The following is a 26,006-nucleotide window of genomic DNA, read 5'->3' as shown; positions in this document are numbered from 1 at the left end:
CTATTCTGTTCCTTTCCATTCCATTGTGTTCGGTTTTGATCTGTTCCGTTGCATTCCATTCTAAGGGTTTTACCACAGTGTCAACAGGCAGAAGGGAAATGTGACAGACTCCTTTCTTTGGATGTTTGCATAATCCTGATTAATTAATCTGAAACATAAACCCATAAGATGTGACTGTGGAGAGCAGTTATTAGAATGAATCATCACATTGAGGTGGTGAATATTCTGGATGTGAGCATCTGAAGATACTCTAAGCTCAAGATATATAAAGACAGACGAAACATGAAGGTGGACAGAAACATGTGTTTTAACTTTGCTCTAAAATAACTTACAAACATATTTTGTCAATGTTCCTTAATTTGGGGAACATCATTTGTCTATTCATCTTGTAGAAATCAGTACTCAGGATTACCTACATCACCTTTACACTGAGGTTCCACAGGGTCAGGAGAGACTGGATGAGACTTCCTGTTCGGGGATTGAGGTTACCTTCACAGAGTCAACACATGAGGATACATCAAACATACACTGTGTAACATAAACAGAGGAGTACAAATAAACCATCTTATACTTAAGAGCTGATTATTCTGAAGCCTCAGGCTGTCACTCTTCTCTAGTTCCTCCCCCTCTCTCTGCATTTAAAGAAATCCCCCCTGACAGTAGTTGTAGTTGTGGAAACAAAGGCCCCGGCTGTGCAGGGCGGCTCTGGAGGTCTTCTGCAGGGCACCAGGGACTCTGCAGTATTCCCAAGGCCGGTCCCCTCGCCATGTGACATCACATGCTTTCATGTGATACGCTGATCTGCTGCGAATCTGGAAAGCTTCCATTTGAAATTCCAATTTAATGGAATTTGCGCTGCAGAACAGAAAATTCAGTCAGCAGTCGTGTGAGGAGGTATGTGGATACGGGCCGCAGAGCTGCAGTCATGCTCGGAGCAAAAAGGAAGATGAGTGCTTGGAAACTGGCCCTGTAACATTTGGTAAGATGAACACCGACATTAATCTTTCTAGGATCATGTCTTTGGAATATTAGACTTCTTATAGATGAAATCAAACCATCCTTCCTCTGCTGATTATTAATTAAAGTTTTATTCTTTATAAGTTTGGATTCCAGCCGTAGATGTATTTGAGTCGCTGTGCAGTCGTTCCTCGTCTCAGGGGTGTGTGTACGTCTTCTAATAGAAAGAGGCGTTTGTCTTTTGTACGAAGTGGCCGCTACATTTTGAGGAACACGTGGTCGCACACATGCTAACGTGGAGGCGCTGTCTTCACACTGACTGTTGGAGAGCGTCGTCTGGATTTAGAGGTTTTACTACGACATGCTTACCTGGATTAAAACTTGTGTTTGCACTCTGAGATGAAAACTTTGACCTTTTAATGGAGCTATTCCACATTCTTATCACTATAACTAAATGATTGTAAACATTTCAATCCCTTTAAAGATTTTTTGTGCTTTATTTTCAATTCTTATTGAATTTAAAGGAGGCATCTTTGGCGGACATGGTGGTTTTTGGTCACTCTTTGAACATTGATGTCATTTGGATTCGTAGTCTTGACGATAACATCCCCAGTTAGACTGAGATGGAATCTGTTTGATGTCACTGTTGGACGTTTCCCTAAAATTAACTCCAACATTCATGTGATAAATCCCTTTTCAGTGCGTAACTCTTCTTCTGTATTTTATTTACACTCCTTAATGTCAGTCAGTTAGCTTACGGCTATTTATGAGCACTGATTGTTGGGTTTTGAATGGGTGTGTATGTGGTTTCTGGTACTTCCGCAGACAGCCTCTAGTGGACACCCGAGGAACTGCAGTGTATATTCTTAAAATATTAAACTTTTTTTTGTCTTTTTTTGTCTTATGATCTCCAAAATTTTGATTTGATTTTACAACTATATGAATTAAATCTCATAATTGATTAGATTTTGTCATACATGTATGAGATTTAGTCTTGTAAATCTACAAATCTTTTCCCCAAAATTAAAAGCTTTAATTTTTATTTTATGACTTCATTGGAATAAATGTCCAACAATTTTCTAAAGAAAATTCAAAACTCTTTTCCTGTAAATTAAAATTTTTCCTTTAACATTTTTTGATTTAATACACAGTTTTTTCTTAAAATATTCCTGCTAATGTGCGACTTTTTTTCTCATATTTTGACTTTTTTTTTCATAGATATACAACATTTTTCCTAATAAATGTACAACTCTGTCCCATAAGTAAACGTGTTTTTTCCCATAAAAATACAACTTTTTTTCAAATAAATATCCAGCTTTTCTTCCATAAATTTACGGGTATTATTCTCATAAAATTTGAAAAATGTTTCCTCTTAAATTTACCCCAAAAAAACTGACATTTATGACACTTTTGTCTCTTATGACTCAACTCCCTTATTTAGGCAAAACTCGTAATCTTAATTTCTCCTGAACTGCCACGTTATGAATAAATTCACCCCGCACAGAATAATAAGCTAATCAAACCCAAACTCATGTTTTGAACCAGACTGTAAACATGTTTATTTCTGCTGTAAAGATCGGCTCTTTGAATGTGTGTGTATGTGATTTCTGGTACATCCGGAGCCAGCCTCTAGTGGACACTCGAGGAACTGCAGTTTTAACACTTCCTTATTGGATTCAATTCTCCCAGCCGGAGGTTGCAGGTTGGGTTAAACTGACATATAACCACTCCACCAGAGTAATGAGGAGCCAGCACAGGCATGAGGACGTTAACCTGCAAGGAGGACTGAAGGCACCTCTGTTACATAAACCCTGATGGAATGACTGATGTGATTAAACAGAAGCTTTCTCGTTAAACCAAGTTTTTTGTAAACCTTTTACTCCCTTTGAATTAAATCTTTGTTTGATTTTGTGATTTACCTGATAACTTATCGTCAGTAACATTTAGAGAAACCATCACGTGATGGTGGCGGACATGTTCGCTCTCTGATCACTCTCTCTTCTTATCTTGCTGTTCTGCTTCTGTCTTCTTTTGTCTCCTGATATTTCCATGACATTGACCCTGATGCAGAAACCAGAGCGATTAATCATCTCCAAGTGTCTGACAGCTCAATATTTCTAAGGAGAAATCATTTAAACTTATATGGAAAACGGGTTCTGATGTAGTATCTGATGTTTCGACTGCAGTCTGATGAAGTATCTCTCTCTTCCTCCTCTGCAGCTCAGACATGAGTGGAGCCAGCAACACGCTGGCGAGGGAGTTCCTGACCGACGTCCATCAGCTATGCAGCGCGGTGGCTCAGAGGGCCGAGGCCCGGGAGGAGGACGAGGAGGAGAGTCACATGGTGGCTCTGGGAGAGTACCTGGTCAGGGGGCGGGGCTTCCTGCTGCTCAGCACGCTGGACTCCATCATCGACCAGGTGAGGACAGAGAGATGCTAAGAGTGTTATTTGTTCTAGTTTAAAAAGTTTAAAGTGAGTCTGTAGATCAGACCAGTGTTGGAGTCAAGTCACCAAACCTCAAGTTTAAGGACTCAAACTCAGACTCTTTCCAAACAGAGCAGGTCTAGACCGTACTCTGTGTTCTATCATTAACAAAGACCCAACATCAAGACCGGATCAGATCCAGTCCCCTCTTCCAGACAGGACTCAGTCTGATCTCATCTTAATCCACCATGAGCAGAGCACTTTGCAGCATTTAGCAAGTTACAGTGGCAAGGACAAACTTCCTTTAACAGGCAGAAACCTCCAGCAGGACCAGACTCATGTTAGACACACATCTGCTGAGACCTACCGTGCATTGTTTTAACGTGTGAGTCGTATCCACAGAAGGCCCCGTCCTGCTTCTGTTTGACTCTCTAATGAACCGTTAACTGTGATAATTCTGGACGTCAACAAAGACTCTTTTTGTCTGCAGGATTTAAACCACTTCAGCGTAGGGGGGGGGGGGCGGCCGTGACAGGCATTAAGAAAACCTACACAAGAGACGCTAATCTGCTCCTGATCTGGTTCTGTTGGTCGTTAAAGACGTTAAATTCACTCTGTTTCATAACCAGTTAAACTCCTCTCAGGTCCCTTTAACTCAGGAACACTCATCTTTAAATTCAGACTTCAGTTTGATGAATTAAAGACGCTGTCCGTACGCCTCAGTGAGATTAATCTCCCCTCATCAGAATGAATCACAGACAGAGATACAGATTAATGAGAGCACATGATGAAAGTGAAGATTATACATCAGACATCAGCTGCTTAGATTAAAGAGATGTTTAATGACCATAGAGCAATAAAACCCAGCAGTGAAAAATGAGATATGCAAAGATAAGACTCTGAATAATCTCAGGTCAGGACGCTGCTCACATGAACGGTTTAATGAATGTTAGACACTTCTTTCTTTCTGTTTTGATTTCAAGACACTGGAACATTTTTTATAATACCACCACTTTATGATCTTTGTGTTTATTTGGTCGCCATTTTAGCTGCTTCTCTTCATCTCTCACTTGATGCTGCTACATCTTATATTTGTAGAAATCCAGCCTCATAAGAACACTGATGTTCTGATTATTTACTGCTCTCTTCTTTCTGCTTACAAAGTCATTTAGCAGACGCTTTTATCCAAAGTGACGTACATACGAGAACAAGAACAACACAAGCAAAGATCTAGACAAGAGGAAACAAGATCAGCAAGAGGAACAAAGTGATTCAAGTCCATTTGGGTGCAGGTACTGCCAAGCAGTGTGAAGGCAATGCACAAAGTAAATAAGAAACATCTACAATGAAGCAACCAGACAATTTAAGACCTTCCATTATCATCATCAACAGTTGCTTATACAGGACTTTTCTTTCATTAATTAATTAATTAAATCTCATAAATTTCAAAATGTACGACTTTTCTTCTCGTAATTTTACGTCTCAAAATCTCATAAATTTACACTTTTTATTCACAAAAATATACAAATTAAATCTCATGTATTTATAGATTTATGAGATTTAATCCTGTAAATTTACAAATGTTTCTCCTAAATTAACAGCTTTAATTTTTTTATTTTATGACTTCATTCTTCTAAATGTACAACTTTAAACAAAAAGAATCACAATTATTATCCTGTAAATGAAAGACTTTCTTTATCATTTTGAAAATTTAATACAGGAATGTTTTTTGTTAAAATGTTCCTGTGAATAAATAACTTTAAAGTCATTAATTAAAAATCATTTTTCTCATATTTTTCAGACATTTTCTTTCATAGATTAACAACTTTTTTTAATCATTTCTAAGAAATGTATGACTTTTTTCCCATAAAATAAAAACTTTTAATTAGTTAATTTATTATTTATTGCACATATAAAAGAACAAAACAAACATTGCATGTTGAATAACACGAGGCAAGATATAACAGATAAAATTCAATAATAAAATGAACCACTTACATGTTATGAGCAGGAGGAGCCAAAAAAACCTAACAGGCTTTTTCTCATGAATGTCTGACTTTCTATTTATAGATTTCTGACTTTTTATCAAATAAATTTACAACTTTTTTTCTCATAATTTTTCCAACTTTTCTTCCATACATTTTCTACCCTTTCTTATAAATTATATGACTATTTTTCCTCATACATAAACAAAATTTTTCTCATAAAATTAACACCCTTTTCTTCTTAAAATAACAAAAAAATGTAACACAAATGTTTGATTTTTTTCTCTTAAATTTTATGACTTTTTTCTCTTATTACTTAATTCCCTTAAAATTGAAAAATATTCTTGAGATCTCAGATATTTTCCCTTTATATGACCGGAGATCTCTGTTGTACAAAAACAAGACTAAAAATAAAACAGTATTAAAAGTATTTATTTATATATTTAAACAAGTGGTCATGTGACTCAGTGGTAGTGATCTTTAGAGGGACTTATATTCCATTATGAGGAATTGAACATTAAAATGCATTAAATATAGTGAAAAGAAGAATGTGCATTTAATCTTTACAGTCTTTAATTTCTCATTAACACATAAAGGAGTCGTTTCTCTCTGCGCTGTGAGGAATGCTCTGGACAGACATGAGGTCCTCCACGCCCGTCATGTAGCTGCGACATACTCCCTGATACACTCACAGAGAGGCCGGCCGAGCCTCTTCTTCTGTCTGCTCTCACTCGTGAGACCCGTGGGTGTTGGAGAGTCGGTCCTGTAGGGTGTGACGTGGAGAGAGAGAGAGAGAGAGAGAGAGAGAGGGTCAGGAAGCTTTCGAGGTAACCTCCGTGTGTTCTCACTCTCAGGAACTGACGTGTCGCGAGGAGCTGCTCACTCTGCTGCTGTCTCTGCTGCCGCTGGTCTGGAAGATCCCCGTTCAGGAGGAGAAAGCTCCAGGTCAGTACTCCAAATACTCCTTTTAATGTTCACGTTGATGTTCACAGGACATCCCAGAAACCATCCAGCTGTTTGAAACATCTGACTTCATGTATAGACTTCATTTACTGAGTTTTGAATCTGATTTGAAGGTTTTATTTCAAGGAGCAGGGATGTTTATGTCATCTTCACTTATTCACCCTTTATTAAAGTTATGTTCCAGCAGTATCTTTGGTGGCATGTGTTGCTTGCTGCTTTAAATAGAATCTCCTTTTTCATTTTCCAGTGAGTCATTTTTATTTTTCATGAAGTTTAAAACGCTCTCAGTAAAAAAAGCGTCCTGTCCTTATTTTAAAAAGGATGAATCAGTGTGATAACGCCGTCAGTGTCTCTTTTCTGTTGACTCTCAGTCTAACAAACAGCAGCAGCTCTCGGTGATTGCGGAGGCCCGTGACCTCAGGATGACTCCGGTATTTAGAGCCGGGCTGCTGACGCCCTCTCACAGAGACCCGAGACATTTTTACTTTAATTAGCTCTGACTCTCTGAGTGAGCGTGAACAAACACTGATTATCTGCTGACAGAGTGCAATTACAAACTTTAATGCCTGCTTGATTTAAATTTTTGGGATATTTTGACCTTCATTGAAGGTCGAGGAAGTGTGGGGAGTAGAGAGCGTGGGAGATGATGAGCAGGAAGTGGAACCAGCGAATGCTACGTAGTTACCTGAAGCCTCCTCAGTACATGGGGCCACCACTTACGCCTTGTTTCCACTTATATACCTGGATAAAATCAAGTCCACAGGAAGTCCCCCCCCCCCCTAATTGTTTGCTCCAGAATCTGCCTCAAATCAAGTTTTAACACATCAGGATTCAGAGTTATTCAATCAATCAATCTTTACTTATAGAGCGCCAAATCCCAACAAACGTTCTCCTCAGACTCTTTCCAAACAGAGCAGGTCTAGACCGGACTCTATGTTCTATTATTAACAAAGACCCAACATCAAGACCGGATCAGATCCAGTCCCACCTTCCAGACAGGACTCAGTCTGATCTCATCTTAATCCACCATGAGCAGAGCACTTTACAGCATTTAGCAAGTTACAGTGGCAAGGACAAACTTCCTTTAACAGGCAGAAACCTCCAGCAGGACCAGACTCATGTTAGACACACATCTGCTGAGACCGTGTTGGAGAGAGGGATAGAGGGAGATGAAGAGAGAGAGAGAGATGATAGTGGGGAGACGGATAGTAGTAGTTGTAGCAGCTGGAGTCTGGCACGTCCACAGCAGCAGAGATCCAGAGGAACCTACGAGACAAGGGAGCTCAGGGACTCCAGAAAGGTCTATGGTTAGGAACTTTAATGAGACAGGAAGAGTTAAAGGAAGGGATAAGGAGAGAGGAGCTAAGGCCAGAGGAGCTATGGAGAGAGGAGCTAAGGGGAGAGGAGCTAAGGAGAGAAAGGAGATAAGGAAAGAGGAGATAAGGAAAGAGGAGATAAGGAGAGGGGAGCTGAGGATAGAGGAGATAAGGAGAGAGGATCTAAGGAGAGAGAGGAGATAAGGAAAGAGGAGATAAGGAGAGAGGAGCTGAGGATAGAGAAGATAAGGAGAGAGGAGCTAAGGAGAGAGAGGAGATAAGGAAAGAGGAGATAAGGAGAGAGGAGCTGAGGATAGAGAAGATAAGGAGAGAGGAGCTAAGGAGAGAGAGAGGAGATAAGGAAAAAGGAGATAAGAAGAGAGGAGCTGAGGATAGAGGAGATAAGGAGAGAGGAGCTAAGGAGAGAGGAGATAAGGAGAGATGAGATGAGGAGAGAAGAGATAAGGAGAGAGGAGCTGAGGATAGAGCATCTAAAGAGAAAGGAGCTAAGGAGAGAGGAGCTGAGGATAGAGGAGATAAGGAGAGAGGAGCTAAGGAGAGAGGAGATAAGGAGAGATGAGATGAGGAGAGAAGAGATAAGGAGAGAGGAGCTGAGGATAGAGCATCTAAAGAGAAAGGAGCTAAGGAGAGATGAGATTAGGAGAAAGGAGATCCAGAGAAACCTACGAGACAAGGGAGCTCAGGGACTCCAGAAAGGTCTATGGTTAGTAACTTTAATGGGACAGGAAGAGTTAAAGTAAGAGACAGGCAGAGAGAGGAGAGAGAGGGAAAGACAGGATCCCAGTGTGTCAGTCTAAGCCTATAGCATCATAACTAAGACCTGGTCCAAGCCTGATCCAGCTCTAACTATAAGCTTTATCAAAGAGGAAAGTTTGAAGCCTACTCTTAAAAGTAGAGAGGGTGTCTGCCTCCTGAAACTAACAGACGTGTGTTTTGACAGATTTCACGCTGCCGTCCTTACTGGAGGTGTTCCTGAGCCGGGAGCTGAAGGCCGCCCCTCTCAGAGCGGGACAGAAAGCTGCCACAGATGAACAGAGTACGGGGAAGAGGTCCCGCGTCGGCAGTGGAACCTGGAAGTCCCGGAGGTCTCGCAGGACGTCGCAGAGATACTCTGTGAAGGATGCTCGGAGGTCGCAGCTCTCTACCTCAGATTCAGAAGCAAACACTGAAGACAAAACCGCCGCGGGACCCAGCGGTGCACGGAGCAGGCGGTCACATGGCTCCACCATCAGAGTGAGCTGTCAGCATCATCGCTCAGAGACATCACAGTTACCGTCCACCGCCGCCAACACCGCCGCTGACACCATGAGTGCTCCGTACCCCCACCCGCGAGCCCCCGGGTCCCAGATGGCCGACACCGAGACTCTGACGGACCCAGCCGCGATATCCATTTTCAACCGCATGGAGAACTCACCCTTCGATCTCTGCCACGTGCTCCTCTCTCTGCTGGAGAAGGTTTGTAAGTTTGACATGAGCATCAACCACAACCCGGGCCTGGCCGTCAGCGTCGTGCCGACTCTCACCGAGATCCTGACGGAGTTTGGAGACTGCTGCGGTCCAGGGGGAGGTCAGGGGTCAGGGATAGAGGAGCTCGCTGGAGGCTGGACTGAGGAGCCCATCGCGCTGGTTCAGAGGATGCTCCTACGAACCATCCTGCACCTGATGTCAGTGGATGTGAGTCAGTGTGAAACCCTCCCAGACAGCCTGAGACGCAGCCTGACGGACCTGCTGAGAGCCACCCTCAAAATCCGGAGCTGTTTGGAGAGACAGACGAACCCTTTTGCCCCACGGCCGAAAAAGACCCTGCAGGAAGTCCAGGATGACTTTTCTTTCTCCCGCTATCGCCACAGGGCGCTGCTGCTGCCGGAGCTCTTAGAGGGAGTTCTCCAAGTGCTGCTGGGCTGCCTGCAGGCGTCCACACCAAACCCTTTTTTCTTTAGCCAGGCGCTGGAACTCATCCACGAGTTCATCCAGCACCGCGGCCTGGAGCTGTTCGAGGCCACGGTACTGCGGCTGGAGGGACTCGGCAGGGCCAGAGACTCTGAGGTAGTCGGTGAAGCTTCAGAGAGGCTGCTGGGCCTCATCGCAGGAGTCTTCAAGATCATCAGTGCTGTGAAGAAGGCAAAGTCAGAGCAGCTGCATCAGTCTGTCTGTGCACGCCGCCGCCACCGCCGCTGTGAATACTCCCACTTCCTGCATCACCACAGAGACCTGTCAGGTTTACCAGTGTCTGCTTTCAAACAGGCTGCCAGACGAAACCCCTTCGAGGAGGCTGGAGACGGTAAGGAGGGGTTTGAGGGTGATGCAGTGCGTTACCCGGAGCGCTGCTGCTGCCTCGCCGCCTGCGCTCACCAGTGTCTGCGCCTCCTGCAGAGACTCTCTCCTAACGGGCCGGCTGTGCTGCAGGTCCTGGCTGGAGTTCAGGCCGTTGGAATCTGCTGCTGCATGGACCCTCGCTCTGTCGTAGGTCCCTTGCTGCACGCCTTCCAAGCTCCAGGCCTGCGCAGTTACCAGACTCACGTTCTGGGCGTCCTGAGCAGACTGATTCTGGATCAGCTAGGAGGGGGGCAGCCATCAGAGAAAGCTAAACTCGCCTCCTGTAACATCTGCACTCTGGACAGCAGCCAGCTCCCCGGGCTAGAGGAGACTCTGCAGCACGGGGATCATTCGGTTTCCACCAGTCTGTGTTATCGCTCACAGGGGATCCTGCCCAGCGGAGGGGGCGCAGAGGACATGCTGTGGAAGTGGGACGCTCTGGAGGCCTACCAGGAGCTGGTGTTCGGGGAGGACTGGCAGCTGAGTCAGCAGATAGCCGGACACGTGTGCCACCTGACCCTGAGGGGGAACGCTATAGTGCAGTGGCAGCTCTACACACACATCTTCAACCCGGTGCTGCAGAGAGGGGTTGAGCTGGCCCATCACGCCCAGCACCTGGGGGTCTCCACGGTCTGCACCCAGGTCTGCAGCTATCACACACGGTGCCTGCCTGTGGAAGTGCTGCTGATTTACCTGCAGACATTACCTGCCCTTCTCAAGTCAAGGTGAGAAACATTAAAGTCACTTCCTGTACTTATTAACTCTGTGAGATGAACCCTTGTGTTAGTGTTTGTTACGTTTCCTCTGGTGCACACAGCGCTGCAGGAGCCTCATTGGTCGACAGAGCTGTCAATCAATCATCTCTTTAAAATCAATTCAAACTAAACATGAACACTGAGACATCAATCAGCATGATAAGAACTAACTATAATGACAGAAACATGTTTGACAAACATTTATTTGACCTGCTTTTGGATTTTAAAGTTTGACCCATGTCCCATCTGTTAACATGAAGGAGGCGGGGCTTATTACCTATACCGCAGCCAATCAGCAGGGGGAGCTCTAGATCTCTTGGTGTCACGGTCACTGAACACTTATGCTGTCAATGACCATGTAGCATCATACTTTAATCATTTTATCATTTTGTGTCTTGTGGTGTCGTTTCGCATAGTATAGCGTGGTGGACGTGGTTTCTGTGATGTCTGTTCCTGAAGCGCTGTTTTGAAGCTGATCATCGGCGGGAACCATGTTGGATATGCTCTGAACTCAACCTTACTTCTGTGGAGGTGAAGAGGCGGGCTTTGAGCTTCCTCGCCAACAGCTACAGTGTTCCCGCCTGTCAATCAAGTCAGATGAGCCTCTCATAATGGAAAACTCATAATCTCAATATCTTCGAAATTGCCGCGATATGAAAAATGTGCCCCCGTTGAGTGTGTGCCGATCGAGAAATGAGCTATCCAGACTACACTCGTCTTTTGTACCAGGCTGTAAACATGTTTATATCTGCTGTAAAGATCGTCTTCTTTGAATGGGTGTGTATGTGGTTTCCGGTACTTCCAGAGCCAGCCTCAAGTGGACACTCGAGGAACTGCGGTTTTTAACACTTCCGCATTGTCTTCAATGCTCACGGCCGGAGGTTGCCGCTTGGTCGTGCCCTGTCATGTCTTAATCTAGAGCATCTTATCGATCCTGTCCTGTCATTTCGTATCGTATCGTATCTTAGTGTCCTGTTGTATCGTATTGTATTTTATCGTATTGAGTAGTGTCGTAGATTGTGTTGTAACATATCGAGTCGTATCATATCCTGCCATAGCGTGTCATGGCATAATGTATCATATCATATTGTGTCGTGTCGTGTCCTGTTTGTCGTATCCTACCGTATCATATCGATCATGTCGTGTCGTATTGTATCCATAGACTGTATAAAATATGGACGTAGTATCCGTGACGTCACCCATCTGTTTCTGAAGCGCTGTTTTGAAGCCAATCGTCGGCAGCAGCCATATTGCTTCTGTGGAGCCAGTGTGACGTAAAGAGGCGGAGTTTGAGCCTCCTAGCCAACAGCTGCAGTGTTCCCACAGGCAGCTGTGCCTCTCATTGGAAGACTTGTAATCTCAATATCTTCGAAATTGCAACGTTATAAAAAAATTCACCCCCCTCACAGTGTATGCCGATCAAGAAATGAGCTATCCAGACTACACTCGTCTTTTGTACCAGACTGTAAACATGTTTATTTCTGCTGTAAAGATCGGCTTTTTTGAATGGGTGTGTATGTGGTTTCTGGTACTTCCAGAGCCAGCTACAAGTGGACACTGGAGGAACTGCAGTTTTTAACACTTCCGCATCGGCTTCAATTCTTGCGGCCGGAGGTTGACGCTTGGTCGTGCCCTGTCGCGTCTTAATCTATAGCATCTTATCGATCCTGTCCTGTCTTGTCATTTCGTATCGTATCGTATTGTATTTAATCGTACTGAGTAGTGTCGTACACTGTGTTGTATCATATTGTGTCATATTGTATCCTGCCACGGCGTGTGATGGCATAATGTATCTTATCATATTGTATTGTGTCGTGTCCTGTGTGTCGTATAATAACGTATCTTATCGTGTCTTTTCGGGCAGTGTTGTGGTCCATCGTATCTTACCGTATCATATCAATCATGTCGTGTCGTATTGTATCATATAGTGTTGTGTTGTATAATATTGTATCATGTCGTGTCCTGTGGGTCGTGTTGTACCTTAGCATATTGTGTCGTGTCGTATCCATAGACAGTATATAAAATGGACGTCATCTTGCTTGGCTTGATGTGCGGCTGCCACAAAAACTGCTCCCCCTAGTGGCTGGCTGCAGTATAGGTCAAAAACTCTGTCTCCCCCATTCGTTTGAATGGGACTGCAGTCAAACTTTAAAAAGTAAACACACGTTGTACGAGCGTTTCTCACATCAGTATGCTGTGGTGATATGTAGTTATTATTTGACTGTTTTGTGTTCAAGGCCTCTTTTTTCTGAAAAGTTTCTTCTTCATTAGTTATTAGAGTTTAAAAACAAGGTTTTACATCCGGGTTTACTTTGATTGACAGCTGCCGTAGAGAGAAACTTCGTAGGACCCCGGGACACTACGCAAATTCTCTACTGCGCAGACTCTGGCTGCAGAAAATGTACAAGATGTCAGCTTTCTGGAATATTAGCTTCAAAACCGTACAATGGGAAAAGGCGGAGCGACTCTGTCCATTATATATACAGTCTATGGTTGTATCCGGCACGGTCAGAATCCAGGGCTGTTTTTAGTCTCACTCTCTCCCTGTCTGTACATTTAGACACATTCTCCACATCCAGAAGCAGTAAAATCATATTTTTGTTTTTAAATAAGTTTTCAATCAATCAATCAATCAATCTTTATTTGTATAGCGCCAAATCACAACAAACGTTATCTCAAGACGCTTTTACAAACATAGGAGCTCTAGACCACTCTATGTCAAATTATGAACAGAGACCCAACACCAAGACAGGGTAAGACTCAGTCTGACCCCACCTTAATCCATCATGAGCATTGCACATCGCAGTATTTAGCTAGTTACAGTGGTGAGGAAAAACTTCCTTTTAACAGGCAGAAACCTCAGGCAGAACCAGACTCATGTTAGACAGCCATCATGCCTCGACCGAGTTGGGTCTGGAAAGACAGATAGAGGGGAGTAAGAGAGAGAGGTGATAGTGATGAGACGAGTCGTAGAAGCTGTTGCCGCTGGAGTCCAGCACGTCCGTATCAGCTGGAGTCCAGATTGTCCACAGCAGGAGGACGTCTACAGCAGCTCAGAGGAATCTACAAGACAATGGAGCTCAGGGACTCCAGAAAGGTCTATGGTTAGTAACTTTAATGGGACAGGCAGAGTTAAAGTTTTGACACCAGATAATATCCCTCTCACTCCTTAAAATCACAGACTCCTTTTTGTTTGTGAATTTCATACAACCCCTTAAACCTTTATATAAAGTGAGTCCTTCCTCTGTGCTCACGCTCCTCATGTGTCCTCAAAGATCCGTCTTTCTATGAATCTGTTGTTCCATAAAAACACTGCAGACGTTTGTTCAGAAACATGTCTTTGTGTATTAAATGTAGCTCCTTTCATACGGTCACATAAAGCAGATATATTCAGACCCAGGACACCTAATCCAGCGTGTTTGTCATGAGACCCGTCTGTCCATTCATTGCTAATTGATGCTGATCAATAATTCATGAACGCTTTGTTGCCTGGCTGAGAGATGGAGGATCGTTTACTGGTTATGTAACACAGCTGTTTGACAGAAATTCATATCACACTTCATATGTTCCCTTAAAAACAACTCAGAGACGACTCCTGCTCCATGCACGCTGGGAGACCTGTTGTAACCCCACACAGGATCAGTGGGTGTAGAAAGTGGACGGATGGATGCTCTGAGGCGCTCTGTCAGTGGTGGGCTGAAACACTTCCTTGTTAAGATTCAGAGTTTGTCGTTCTGCTCTCTGCAGGTTTGACATTCAGAGTCTTTACAGCTGTGAGATCATCTCTGAAGACGGTTTGAGGCGCTCAGGATTCTGTAAAAGTTCTCACCTGAAAACTCTTAAAGTCAGACAAATCTCTCTCTACAGATTAAAGGGATAGTTCCTCAAATCTGAACATCGTGCACTCTTTGTTTTTCTTTGTGCACCTTTTTTCCCCCATATCTATCAGGCCAAGACCAACAAGAAGTCAGCCATCTCTCACATTCCTGTCTTCCTCTAATAAAAGCTAAAAGCCTCAAAGTTTCTACTATTCAATCTTAAAAACAGTAAAAAGTTTGAAAGCCAACTAGTGCTTCAGGTGTTCACCTAAACCCAGGTAACTCAGAGTTAATAAATCTGGTCTTGTGAATTTAAAAAGTATTTTACAGTCTAGTCAGAAACTGTTCAACCATCTCTCCATCAATATGTTGGACTGTAACCCTCCACCTGACTCTCAGCCTGTTTCTGGATGTACAGTCATGGCCAAAAGTTTTGAGAATGACACAAATATTACATTTTCACAAAGTCTGCTGTTTCAGGGTTTTTAGGTGTTTTTGTCAGATGTTTCTATGGTATAATGAAATACAATTAGAAGCATTTCATAAGTATCAAAAGCTTTTATTGAGAATTACACAGAATTCATGCAATAAGTCAATATTTGCAGTGTTGACCCTTCTTTTTCAAGACCTCTGCAATTCTCCCTGGCATGCTGTCAATCAACTTCTGGACCAAATCCTGACTGATGGCAGTCCATTCTTGCATAATCAATGCTTGGAGTTTGTCAGAATTTGTGGGTTTTTGATTGTCCACCCGCCTCTTGAGGATTGACCACAAGTTCTCAATGGGATTAAGATCTGGGGAGTTTCCTGGCCAAGGGCCCAAAATCTTAATGTTTTGTTCCCCGAGCCATTTTGTTATGACTTTTGCTTTATGGCAAGGTGCTCCATCATGCTGGAAAAGGCATTCTTCATCACCAAACTGCCCTTGGATGGTTGGGAGAAGTTGCTCTCGGAGGACGTTCTGGTACCATTCTTTATTCATGGCTGTGTTTTTAGGCAAGATTATGAAAGAGCCCACTCCCTCGACCGAAAAGCAACCCCACACATGAATGGTCTCAGGATGCTTCACTGTTGGCAAGAGACAGGACTGATGGTAGCGCTCACCTCGTCTTCTCCGAACAAGCCTTCCTCCAGATGCCCCAAACAATCGGAAAGGGGATTCATCAGAGAAAATGACTTTACCCCAGTCCTCAGCAGTCCAGTCCCTGTACCTTCTGCAGAATATCAGTCTGTCCCTGATGTTTTTACTGGAGAGAAGTGGCTTCTTTGCTGCCCTCCTTGACACCAGGCCTTCCTCCAAAAGTCTTCGCCTCACTGTGCGTGCAGATGCACTCACACCTGCCTGCTGCCATTCCTGAGCAAGCTCTGCACTGGTGGTGGCCCGATCCCGCAGCTGTTACACCTTCAGGAGACGGTCCTGGCGCTTGCTGGACTTTCTTGGGCGCCCTGGAGCCTGTTTGGCAACAATTGAACCTCTCTCCTTGAAGTTCTTGATAATTCGATAGACGGTTGACTGAGGTGCAATCTTACTCGCTGCTATAAACTTCCCTGTTAGGCCCTTTTTGTGCAATGCAATGATGGCTGCACATGTTTCCTTGCAGGTAACCATGGCTAACAGATGAGGAACAATGGTGTCATGCACCATCTTCCTTTTAAAGTGTCCAGTCACTCAATCATGATAGATTGATCGCCAGCCTTGTCCTCATCAACACCCACACCTGTGTTAATGTGTGTGACACCTGTGTGTCATTGAAATGATGTTAGCTGGTCCTTTTGTGGCAGGGCTGAAATGCAGTGGAAATGTGTTTTGGGTGATAAAGTTCATTTTCAAGGCAAAGAGGGACTTTGCAATTAATTGCAGTTGAGCTGATCACTCCTCATAACATTCTGGAGTATATGCAAATTGCCATTATAAAAACTGAAACAGCAGACTTTGTGAAAATTAATAGTTGTGTCATTCTCAAAACTTTTGGCCATGACTGTACAGTATGTGGTCATTAGAATCAGGTTGTACTGTATGTCTCCATCTGGTGGGGCATTTACATACTGGAGGCTGTTTCACTCTCATTTAGTTTAAAGGTTAAAGAGGAAGAATTTATAACAGAGACTTCCTCTAAAGTTGATTATGTAAAATCATGTTTGAAGCTTTTTTTAAAGAGTGAAAACAGTTTGACCAAGAAAACCTTCACACAGGCTGAGAGAGTTGATTTTATGCAGGGTGTGGAGATATTAGAGGGTTTGGTAAAGGTTCGGACAATGTCTCCATCCTGACTCACAAAGCATATTGATCTACTGATATGAAAGCACAAACACTCACATGAGCTCCGTGCTGTGTGCTCTTGTTTTGCGTCTAGTTGTGGAGATAAGCTGTCGGCATCTCCTCACTCTGCTGCATGGAGCGCCAAATCCCAACAAATGTTCTCCTCAGACTCTTTCCAAACAGAGCAGGTCTAGACCGTACTCTATGTTCTATTATTAACAAAGACCCAACATCAAGACAGGATCAGATCCAGTCCCATCTTACAGACAGGACTCAGTCTGATCTCATCTTAATCCACCATGAGCAGAGCACTTTGCAGCATTTAGCAAGTTACAGTGGCAAGGACAAACTTCCTTTAACAGGCAGAAACCTCCAGCAGGACCAGACTCATGTTAGACACACATCTGCTGAGACCGTGTTGGAGAGAGGGATAGAGGGAGATGAAGAGAGAGAGAGAGATGATAGTGGGGAGACGGATAGTAGTAGTTGTAGCAGCTGGAGTCTGGCACGTCCACAGCAGCAGAGATCCAGAGGAACCTACGAGACAAGGGAGCTCAGGGACTCCAGAAAGGTCTATGGTTAGGAACTTTAATGGGACAGGAAGAGTTAAACTAAGGGATAAGGAGAGAGGAGCTAAGGAGAGAGAGGAGATAAGGAAAGAGGAGATAAGGAGAGAGGAGCTGAAGAGAGAGCATCTAAAGAGAAAGGAGCTAAGGAGAGAGGAGATAAGGAGAGAGGCGATAAAGAGAGAAGAGACAAGGAGAGAGGAGCTGAGGAGAGAGGATGTAAGGAGAGGAGATAAGGAGAGAGGAGATAAGGAGAGAAGAGATCCAGAGGAACATACGAGACAAGGGAGCTCAGGGACTCCAGAAAGGTCTATGGTCAGTAACTTTAATGGGACAGGGAGAGTTAAAGTAAGTGATGAGGGGGTCGGGGGGAAGGGGGTGAGATAGGATCCCAGTGTGTCATTGCCCCAGTTCCCCTGGCAGTCTAAGCCTATAGCAGCATAACTAAGAGCTGGTCCAAGCCTGATCCAGCTCTAACTATAAGCTTTATCAAAAAGGAAAGTTTGGAGCCTACTCTTAAAAGTAGAGAGGGTGTCTGCCTCCCGGACCCTGACTGGTAGATGATTCCAAAGGAGAGGGGCCTGATAACTGAAGGCTCTACCTCCCATACTACTTTTAGAGACTATGAGCTCTATAGGTGGACTGAATGTTGAATTGAAAAGTTCTTTGCGGTCTCATATCGTACAGTTTATCACATGAAGTCTGAGTGGACTCGTGCTGCAGAAGTCGGCTCCTTTTTAAAGATTTGAAACATTAACTTTGAAGAATTTCCTCAGAAGACGTCGTTGCTGCATGACAGTGCGCTCTTCATCATCACACTCCTCTTCCTGCGTTCTGCTCACCTGAACTCCACATTTTTACAGATGAGAGCATTAGACCTTCAGACTAATGGGAACTCGCCCTGACGGACCGGCTCTGCTAATGAAAAGAGGAAATGTTCTGAAAAAGCCGAATTAGTTCAGAGGACGGCGACTGGAGAAAGGATTTGAATTAGAGAAAGTTAGATTTATCTTTTTCATGCTCTGAGCTGGAAGCATTAAACCAACATCTGTTTCCCCTCTTTAATACTCCATGTTTAATTAAAGTGTTTTTGTTTTAGCCTCTGTGTAGTGTCACTACATCTCCTGAGAGGGTTGTTTACTCTCCCTGCATGTTGATTCAACCTTCACTCAGAGGTGACGCATTTGTCTTATCAGGTAATTTGCCCTGCATTGTAATAACCTCATTTATTATTTATTAATCACAGTCTAAGTATGGTGTTCAGCAGTAAACAAATTAAAAAGGGCGCAATATCAGCTCTGTGTGCTCGCAGTGATTCATGTAATGGAGGGAAATACATGAGGGGTACTTTCATTGGTCTTCAATGAAGCTCAATGACAGAACAAATGCAGGAATAGGCTTTAATGTAAGTCTGGGGTCATGGTGATAGAAAGAGGGAAGGCCTTTTCTTAAAAACGTGGGTCAAGTTTCAGATAACGAGGTTAACATGTGTTGGAGTAATCCCAGGCTGCTCTGAACGGCTTGTTCAATAAGTCACACGAGACTAACACGAGAGGGACGCAAGATTTGCTAAATTTGTGACATCACAGGTTGGTGAATCTCCTTATAAGGGCATCATATAAGTAACATTCACACTTGCACTGAGCCGGTCAGAAACATAAGACCATATTTAATATTTCATCCGACTTTGTAGCACCACAACAGGAGGAGGGTTCCAGAATGCTGGGTTCCAGAGTGCTTTGAAGTTCCTTAAAGAGACAGTACTTGAAAAGAAGCAGTTCAGAGGCTGAATTGAGGGTTTAAAAAGACACTTATCTTAGATGAGTAGAGAATATTTTGAGTTTTAAATGGTGAGGTAAAAGTGCGTTGGAGTAACACCCAGGATGAGACCACAGGCTTGTTCAAAAAGTCACGAGATCTAAGCGAAAGGGACACGAGATTTTCTCAATTTGTGACATCACAGGTTGGTGAATATACTTAAAAGGGCGTGATATATGTAACATTCACACTTGCACTGAGCCGGTCAGAAACATAAGACCATATTTAATATTTCATCCGACTTTGTAGCACCACAACAGAAGGAGGGTTCCAGAGTACTTTGAAGTTCCTTAAAGAGACAGTACTTGAAAAGAAGCAGTTCAGAGGCTGAAATGAGGGTTTTCAAAGACACCCATCTTAGATGAGTAGAGAATATTTTGAGTTTTAAATGGTGAGGTAAAAGTGCGTTGGAGTAACACCCAGGATGAGACCACAGGCTTGTTCAAAAAGTCACGAGATCTAAGCGAAAGGGACACAAGATTTGCTCAATTTGTGACATCACAGGTTGGTGAATATCCTTAAAGGAGCATGATTACCTTTTTTTTGTTGCTGGGGATTTTTTGGTCCCTTTCCAAACTTTCCATGACATATTTTAGGGTCCGAACCATAGACTGTAAAAAATATGGACGTAGTATCCGTGACGTCACCCATCTGTTCCTGAGAGCTGTTTTGAAGCAAATCGACGGCAGCAGCCATATTGGTAATGGGGAACTCAACTAGGCAGAGTGTGACGTAGTGTGAGTCTCTTAGCCAATGGCTGTGTGTTCCCGACCGGGATTCACGTCAGTCATGTCCTTATTTGGGCAAAACTGATAATATTAATATCTTCTTAACCGTCACGTTAGAAAAAAATTCACCCCCCGTACAGTGTGTGCTGATAGAGAGATTAGCGTTGTAGGGCCAAGCCGTTTTTTGAACCAGGCTGTAAACATGTTTATTAATGCTGCAAAGATCGTCTTTTTCCCATTCATGTCTATGTGGTTTCCTGTGTTTCTGCAGCCAGCCTCAAGCGGATTTTCGATGTATTGCAGTTTATAGCACTTCCACATTGGCTTCATCGTTTGAGACCGGAGTTTGCCGCTTGGTCCGAACATACGTAACATATTCCATCATTTGTTGCATCACAACAGTAGAGGAGGGTTCCGGAATGCTGCATTCCAGAGTGCTTTGAAGTTTCTTAAAGAGACAGTAGCTGGAATGACACTCGGAAGCTGAATTGAGGGTTTTCAAAAACACCAGCCTGAGATAATTTGAGATTTGTGCTATAAATCATGTTAAGCTACCACATACTATATTGGGGCCCTGGTGGCCTAGTGGTCTAAGCGCCCCCCATACAGAGGCTGTTGCCCTTGTTGCAGAGGTCGCCGGTTCGATTCCCGGCCGCAACCATGTGCTGCATGTCTTCTCCCCTCTCTACTCCCCATGTTTCCTGTCTCTCTTCAGTTGTCCTGTCATAAAGGCAAGAATGCCCAAAAAAAATAACTTAAAAAGAAAGAGAGTAACCGTGAGGTACGTTGTGTTGGAGTAACCCCAGGATGAGACCACAGGCTGCTCTGAATAGCTTGTTGAAAAAGTCACGAGAACTAAGCGAGAGGGACGTGAGATTTCTTCAATTTATTGCTGGGCTTCTTTTTGTCCATCCAAACTTTCCAGGTCAGATTTGGGGTCCAGACATACGACCATATTTCATCATTTGACATTTTGATTATAGTAACACTGGTTAATGGGAGCTGTGGAGGAGGGTTCTAGAATGCTTTGATGGTCCTTAAAGAGACGGTAGCTGGAATGATGGTTTTCAAATTCACCAGTCTGAGATAAGTAAAGATTTTTTGGAGCTGTAAATCATGTGAAGCTGCTACAGAGCTATCAGAGGGACGATCTAAAGACTGAGCACGAGCAGAATACTTCATCTGATGATACGATCATGGAGCATCTTTTGTTTACAGGATGATAAATGAAGAGACATTAAGATGAGAGTAATCCGTGATACGACACCACTCAGACAGTGAGCTGATTTGAAGTTTGGTTTTAGTAAGCGAGCCCCGCTCTCCTCTGAACTACAGCATGTGTCAGACAGAAACACAGCTCTATCCTCGCCCTGCGGGAGCTCATCGCTCTCAGGTTTGTTGTAAATGAGGCTGTCGGCTCTGAGCTGTCCGATCCTGTGAATGTGGAGAAAGTCTCTAATGAGTCCGGTCCTGGTGTGAAGATCAGGAAACTGTTGAGTATGTTTGTGTCAGCTTCCTGCTTCTCTTCTCTAAGTTACTTTTGTTTCTGTGTCTCAGGGTCATCAGAGACCTCTTCGTCAGCTGTAACGGACTCAATCAGGTGACAGAGCTGGTCTACCTGGACCAGACCCGCTCTCTGGCCCTGAAGGTGTTTGAGACTCTGATAATCGGCAGCAGACACCACCAGCCTGACGGGGTGCTCCAGGAGCTTGAGAGCGCTGATGCTGAAGAAAGGGAGGCCATCCTGGGGTTGGCTGAAGAGCTGGGGTCCCGAGGGGCCGGAGAGGGCCCGCAGAGCCTCAGCAAGTTCTACGAAGGTCTAAAGGAGGCGTACCCACGCCATAAGAGCCGGAGCGGGCAGGGGCGAGGACCGGGCCGCAGCCGAGCAGAGACACACCTTCATGTGATCAACCTCTTCCTGTGTGTGGCCTTCCTCTGCGTCAGCAAAGAGCCGGACTCAGACCGGGACTCTGCCAACGACTCCGAGGACACTTCAGGTTACGACAGCACGGCCAGCGAGCCTCTGGGGGGGCGGCTGCCTTACCTGTCACCTGACAGCGTGGCCCTGCCTTCCAAAGAGCAGGTACGCCGCGCCGCAGACGTGTGGTCAGTGTGCAGGTGGATCTACCTGGCCAGCCCCTTGTTCCAGAGGCAGTTCTTCAGGTTAGGCGGTCTGGACGTCTGCCTGCGCCTCATGGCCATGGTGATCCAGAAGCTCTCCTGTAAGCCCAAGGACGGGAAAGCAAAGAAAAGGAGGGACGGTAAGGCCAAAGGAAGCCCTGAGTCCGTGGCCCCGGCTACCTCCCTGGGACTAGAGGAGACGCTTCATGGTCCAGTGGAAACTCTCAGTCCTAGTCCTGCTGAGGGGAAGACCAAAGATCCAGCAAAGAAGCTTGAGGAGGAGTGGCAACTCCAAAGTATTCGACTCCTGGAGGCGCTGCTGGCTATTTGTCTGCACAGCGCTAACTCGGCCCTGCAGAGGATCGAACCCGAGCTTTCTTATCAGGTAAGAGTTCATCTGAGAGTGGAGAGTGAGGTCGTAGTCTCGTAGTCTCATAGTCTTTTAGTCTCGTAGCCCCCGTTTGATTGGAGCGTCATGTCTTTGCTTCTGCAGCTGCAGTCGGTGGAGGAGACGCTGTTCGAGGTGAGAGACCAGCTCTCTCGCTCCGGCGTGGTGAACTCTGACCTCGCCGTCCCTCTGTTCGACTCTCTGCTTAGGGTTGCCTTGGCAGAGGTGTCGTCTGGTCCTGACCCCCCTGAGGAGAAGCCAGACAGGGTGAGTCCTGCCATAGGAGAAACTGTGAGTGAAGTTACTGTACCTTTTTTTACTCTCCAGCCCTCTTTGTGTCTCGCTCTTTATCTTTGTTTTTGTTTGTTTTTTTGTTTTCATTTATTTATTTATTTTCAAGACTGCTGCAGAAGCTCTGAGACACTTTTTTCCTTATTCCTTTAAATAACTTGTGTTTGTGTTTTGTCACCTTAATTTTATTCTTTACTTAATTTGTCTTACTTCATTTTATTTTAACTTTATTTACCTCAGTTTTTCTATTTGAGTTTTACATTATGTGTCTTGTTTTGTTTTATTTTATTTTAACTTTATTCATCTTGTTTTATATTAACTTGTTATTTTATTTTATTTTGACGTTATTTTTTTATTTTGTACTTCATCTTATTTCAGATATATATTTATTGTACTATGTTTATCTAATTTTATTGTTTTTTTATTTATTTTACTTTATTTTATTTTTTACTTTATTTATCTTTGATTTTTTAAAAATGTATTTATCTCATTTTGTTTTGTTTCAGTTTTACTTTATTCATCTTATTTTATTTTTTATTTTATTTTACTTTGTTTATCTAATTGTATTGTATTGTATTTATTTTATTTTCACTTTATTTATTTTATTCCTAATCTTATTTCATTTTATTGCACTTTATTTCTACTCCATTTCTTCTTCTCTTCTTCTCCTTGGATACCTTACTCAACTATCATGTCTGTGTTGCTGCAACAACCGAGCTGTGGATCAGTGAAGTCTTATCTTATCTTGTCTTTTTGTCTGGATCAACAGGATGTCAGGGTTAAGCTCACCAAAGACTCAGCTTGTGTTAACTAAGTTATCTGAGTTAGTGGAGAGAGTAATCAACTCGTCTGAGCTGATACTCTTTGTTTGATGAATCATGTGAGATCACAAAACATGAGACAGACCATGAAGTTTGTAAGTTATAGACAGAAAGATTTGTTCTTTGGCCGAGGACCGACAGCAGCCGTGTTTATTCAGGAAGCAGCCGCTCAATGAGAGGTCGTCAGGCATTATAGTTTCTATCTCACTGTGTTGCTTAGCAACGTTATCTGCCTGATGTACAACAAAACAGCGGATGTCAACAATGATTGAGCTTTTATTGACATTTTCAAACCACAGCCGGTCACTGATGGTGTTTTGTTCCATTTTTATAAATTCATCTGTAAATACTTTCACAATTTAAAAAGTTATATTTACAGATGAAAGAATCCAAAGATGAATGAGGAAGAGAATCCTTCACTGAGCTGCTCTTCAGTGAGTGAGTGACCCGGACTAAAGGCTGGTGGTGCTAGATCTGCTAACTTAATGCCCACACTCAAACCCATGTGAGAGTTCCCCCAGCAGCAGACTCTGAGATCCTGCATTAATATCTTGTTCTCAGAGTGGTTTCTAACTTTTGAAGCAGTCAGATTTGACATTTTTGCTTCCACATTCCTCACTTCTGAACGTCTGTACCTCAAACTGCTCCTGATCTGTTATTTTCCAGCCGTCCTCGTTGAAACACCCGCCTCCTCTCTGGTCTCAGAACTTCAGATTTGTTTTCAAAAGGTCTTTAAATGGCCAGCCGACTAATCCGGTTCCAACACAGGAGGATTTAGCTTTTATATAATAGATTTACCTATTTCCTCAGAGCTTAGATCTCTCCCCTGCGAGCCCGACGGAGCGAGATGTTTAATTAACCGACACAGAGACACTAAGTGAAGCTCCGGGATCACTCCTCCTGTGAAAAGTTTGTCCTCCTCTTTGAATGTGTTTGACTCTAAAGTGTGTTACAGGGAGCTTGTAAAGGGTTTAGAGCTGCACTGTTTACTCTGCTGTGTGTGTGTGTGTGTGTGTGTGTTTTCCTGCGTGCACGTATGATGACTGGCCGTTCACGTCAAGGAACTGGGCTGTGTGAATGCCTTTCCAGTCAGCTGATTTCTGTCTTATGACCAAAATCTTGTACTTTTCCCTCCTTTTGAATCACTTGAAAACATTTTGTTGGCAATTTACTCTCCGTGTTAGCGAGAGGAACTCTGCTGTCATGCTTGTTACGTTTTAGCAGAACTCTCTTGGTTTCTTTTTAAACACAGGATTGGGTAAGCTCGAATTTAATCTCATCTTCCTCCCCTCTCTGTCTCTCTCTCTCTCTATTATTGTCTCACCCTTCCCCTCTCTCTCTCTTTCTCTCTCTCTCTCTCTCTTTCTGTCAGAAGCTCCAGGTGTTGGCGGAGGGGGCGGCCCCAGCAGGAGATCTATCGGAGGAGGTGGACGAGGTGCAGAGCTGTGGCGTCAAGCCCCCGGGGGAGGAGGAGGGCTACGACGCTGACAGCGAGAGCAACCCCGAGGACATGGCAAAGCAGGAAGAGGGTAGGTCCACACACACACACACACACGCACACACACACACACACACACACACACAATCCCACGCACAGTTACTCCCATTTACTCCTCCTCAAGAATCCACAGCTTCTGCACGCACCTGACTGCTTCTAACAACATTAACTCATGCCAGTTAGCCGCACTGTTTGCTTTCCTCTCTTCTCCTCTTCTCCTCTTCTCCTCTGCTGATCCTTCTTCACTTCTTTATTTTCCTGGAGATATTTTAAGAAGCTCTAAATCACGTTAACTCGGGCACTCTGTCTTGTCTTCTCTTTGTTTTTGTTGGTTATTAATGTCAGCAGAATAATCTTGATGTATTCGGAGGTCATGTGTTTGTTTGCAGCCTCTGAACCGGCTCGCTTTCAGCCTTGGGAAATCTTTCTTTTCCCAGCAGGAGCTGATCATTCTCATATCCTAAAAATAAGAAATAAAAACAGAGGAGAGGTCTTCATGGAGTCAAAAAGGTTTAAGGTTGGGATAAGACAGTCATAGAAACAAGAAGAACTCAAAGGCACTCCCTTTTCTTTTAAAACACGTCCGTGCCTTCACTTGTAGATTTGATATCAAACATCATTGTGGTTTTTTGAGCAAGTTTCAGCGAGAACCCACTTCCCTGTTTGGTTTTCAGCAGAGGATATTTAGCAATAACAAGTGACTAGTTTTTATTGCGTACATATGACTTTGCAGGAACAGGCGCCTTGTGTCAGCTCTGCGTCTCCGCTCCGGGCTCGCAGGTTAAGAACGTGGCCTGATTACTCCTTTCTACTTTTTCACCCCCTCAGAAAGGACTCATTGTTTCACGTTTTACAACCCAGCAGGCTGAAACACTTTGCGGGATTATGAGCCGGGTCTTGTGACTCAAAGTCTCCGTTAAATGGAGACTGTAACTTCCTGGAAAAGTCCTGAAAAACAG

General features: G+C 43.9%; 1 protein-coding gene across 4 annotated transcripts in view; it reads left to right on the top strand.

Annotated features, from left to right (window-relative positions):
* Positions 1-26,006, top strand: part of lyst (lysosomal trafficking regulator) — a 101,367-nt gene that overhangs the window by 28,282 nt on the left and 47,079 nt on the right. For 2 of the 4 annotated variants that reach the window (XM_034681365.1, XM_034681362.1), the window contains 6 exons: positions 3,178-3,376; positions 6,222-6,312; positions 8,608-10,708; positions 21,486-22,434; positions 22,543-22,728; positions 24,922-25,078. In XM_034681365.1, coding sequence (XP_034537256.1) covers positions 3,185-3,376; positions 6,222-6,312; positions 8,608-10,708; positions 21,486-22,434; positions 22,543-22,728; positions 24,922-25,078 — 3,676 coding nt within the window. In that variant the 5' untranslated portion in view covers positions 3,178-3,184. The remainder of the gene's footprint in view (positions 1-3,177; positions 3,377-6,221; positions 6,313-8,607; positions 10,709-21,485; positions 22,435-22,542; positions 22,729-24,921; positions 25,079-26,006) is intronic. The other 2 variants (XM_034681364.1, XM_034681363.1) reach the window with 2 other exon arrangements.

Source organism: Notolabrus celidotus, chromosome 4 (assembly GCF_009762535.1).
Source record: "Notolabrus celidotus isolate fNotCel1 chromosome 4, fNotCel1.pri, whole genome shotgun sequence".
NCBI lineage: Eukaryota > Metazoa > Chordata > Actinopteri > Labriformes > Labridae > Notolabrus > Notolabrus celidotus.
This window is presented reverse-complemented; position numbering and strand designations above follow the sequence as displayed.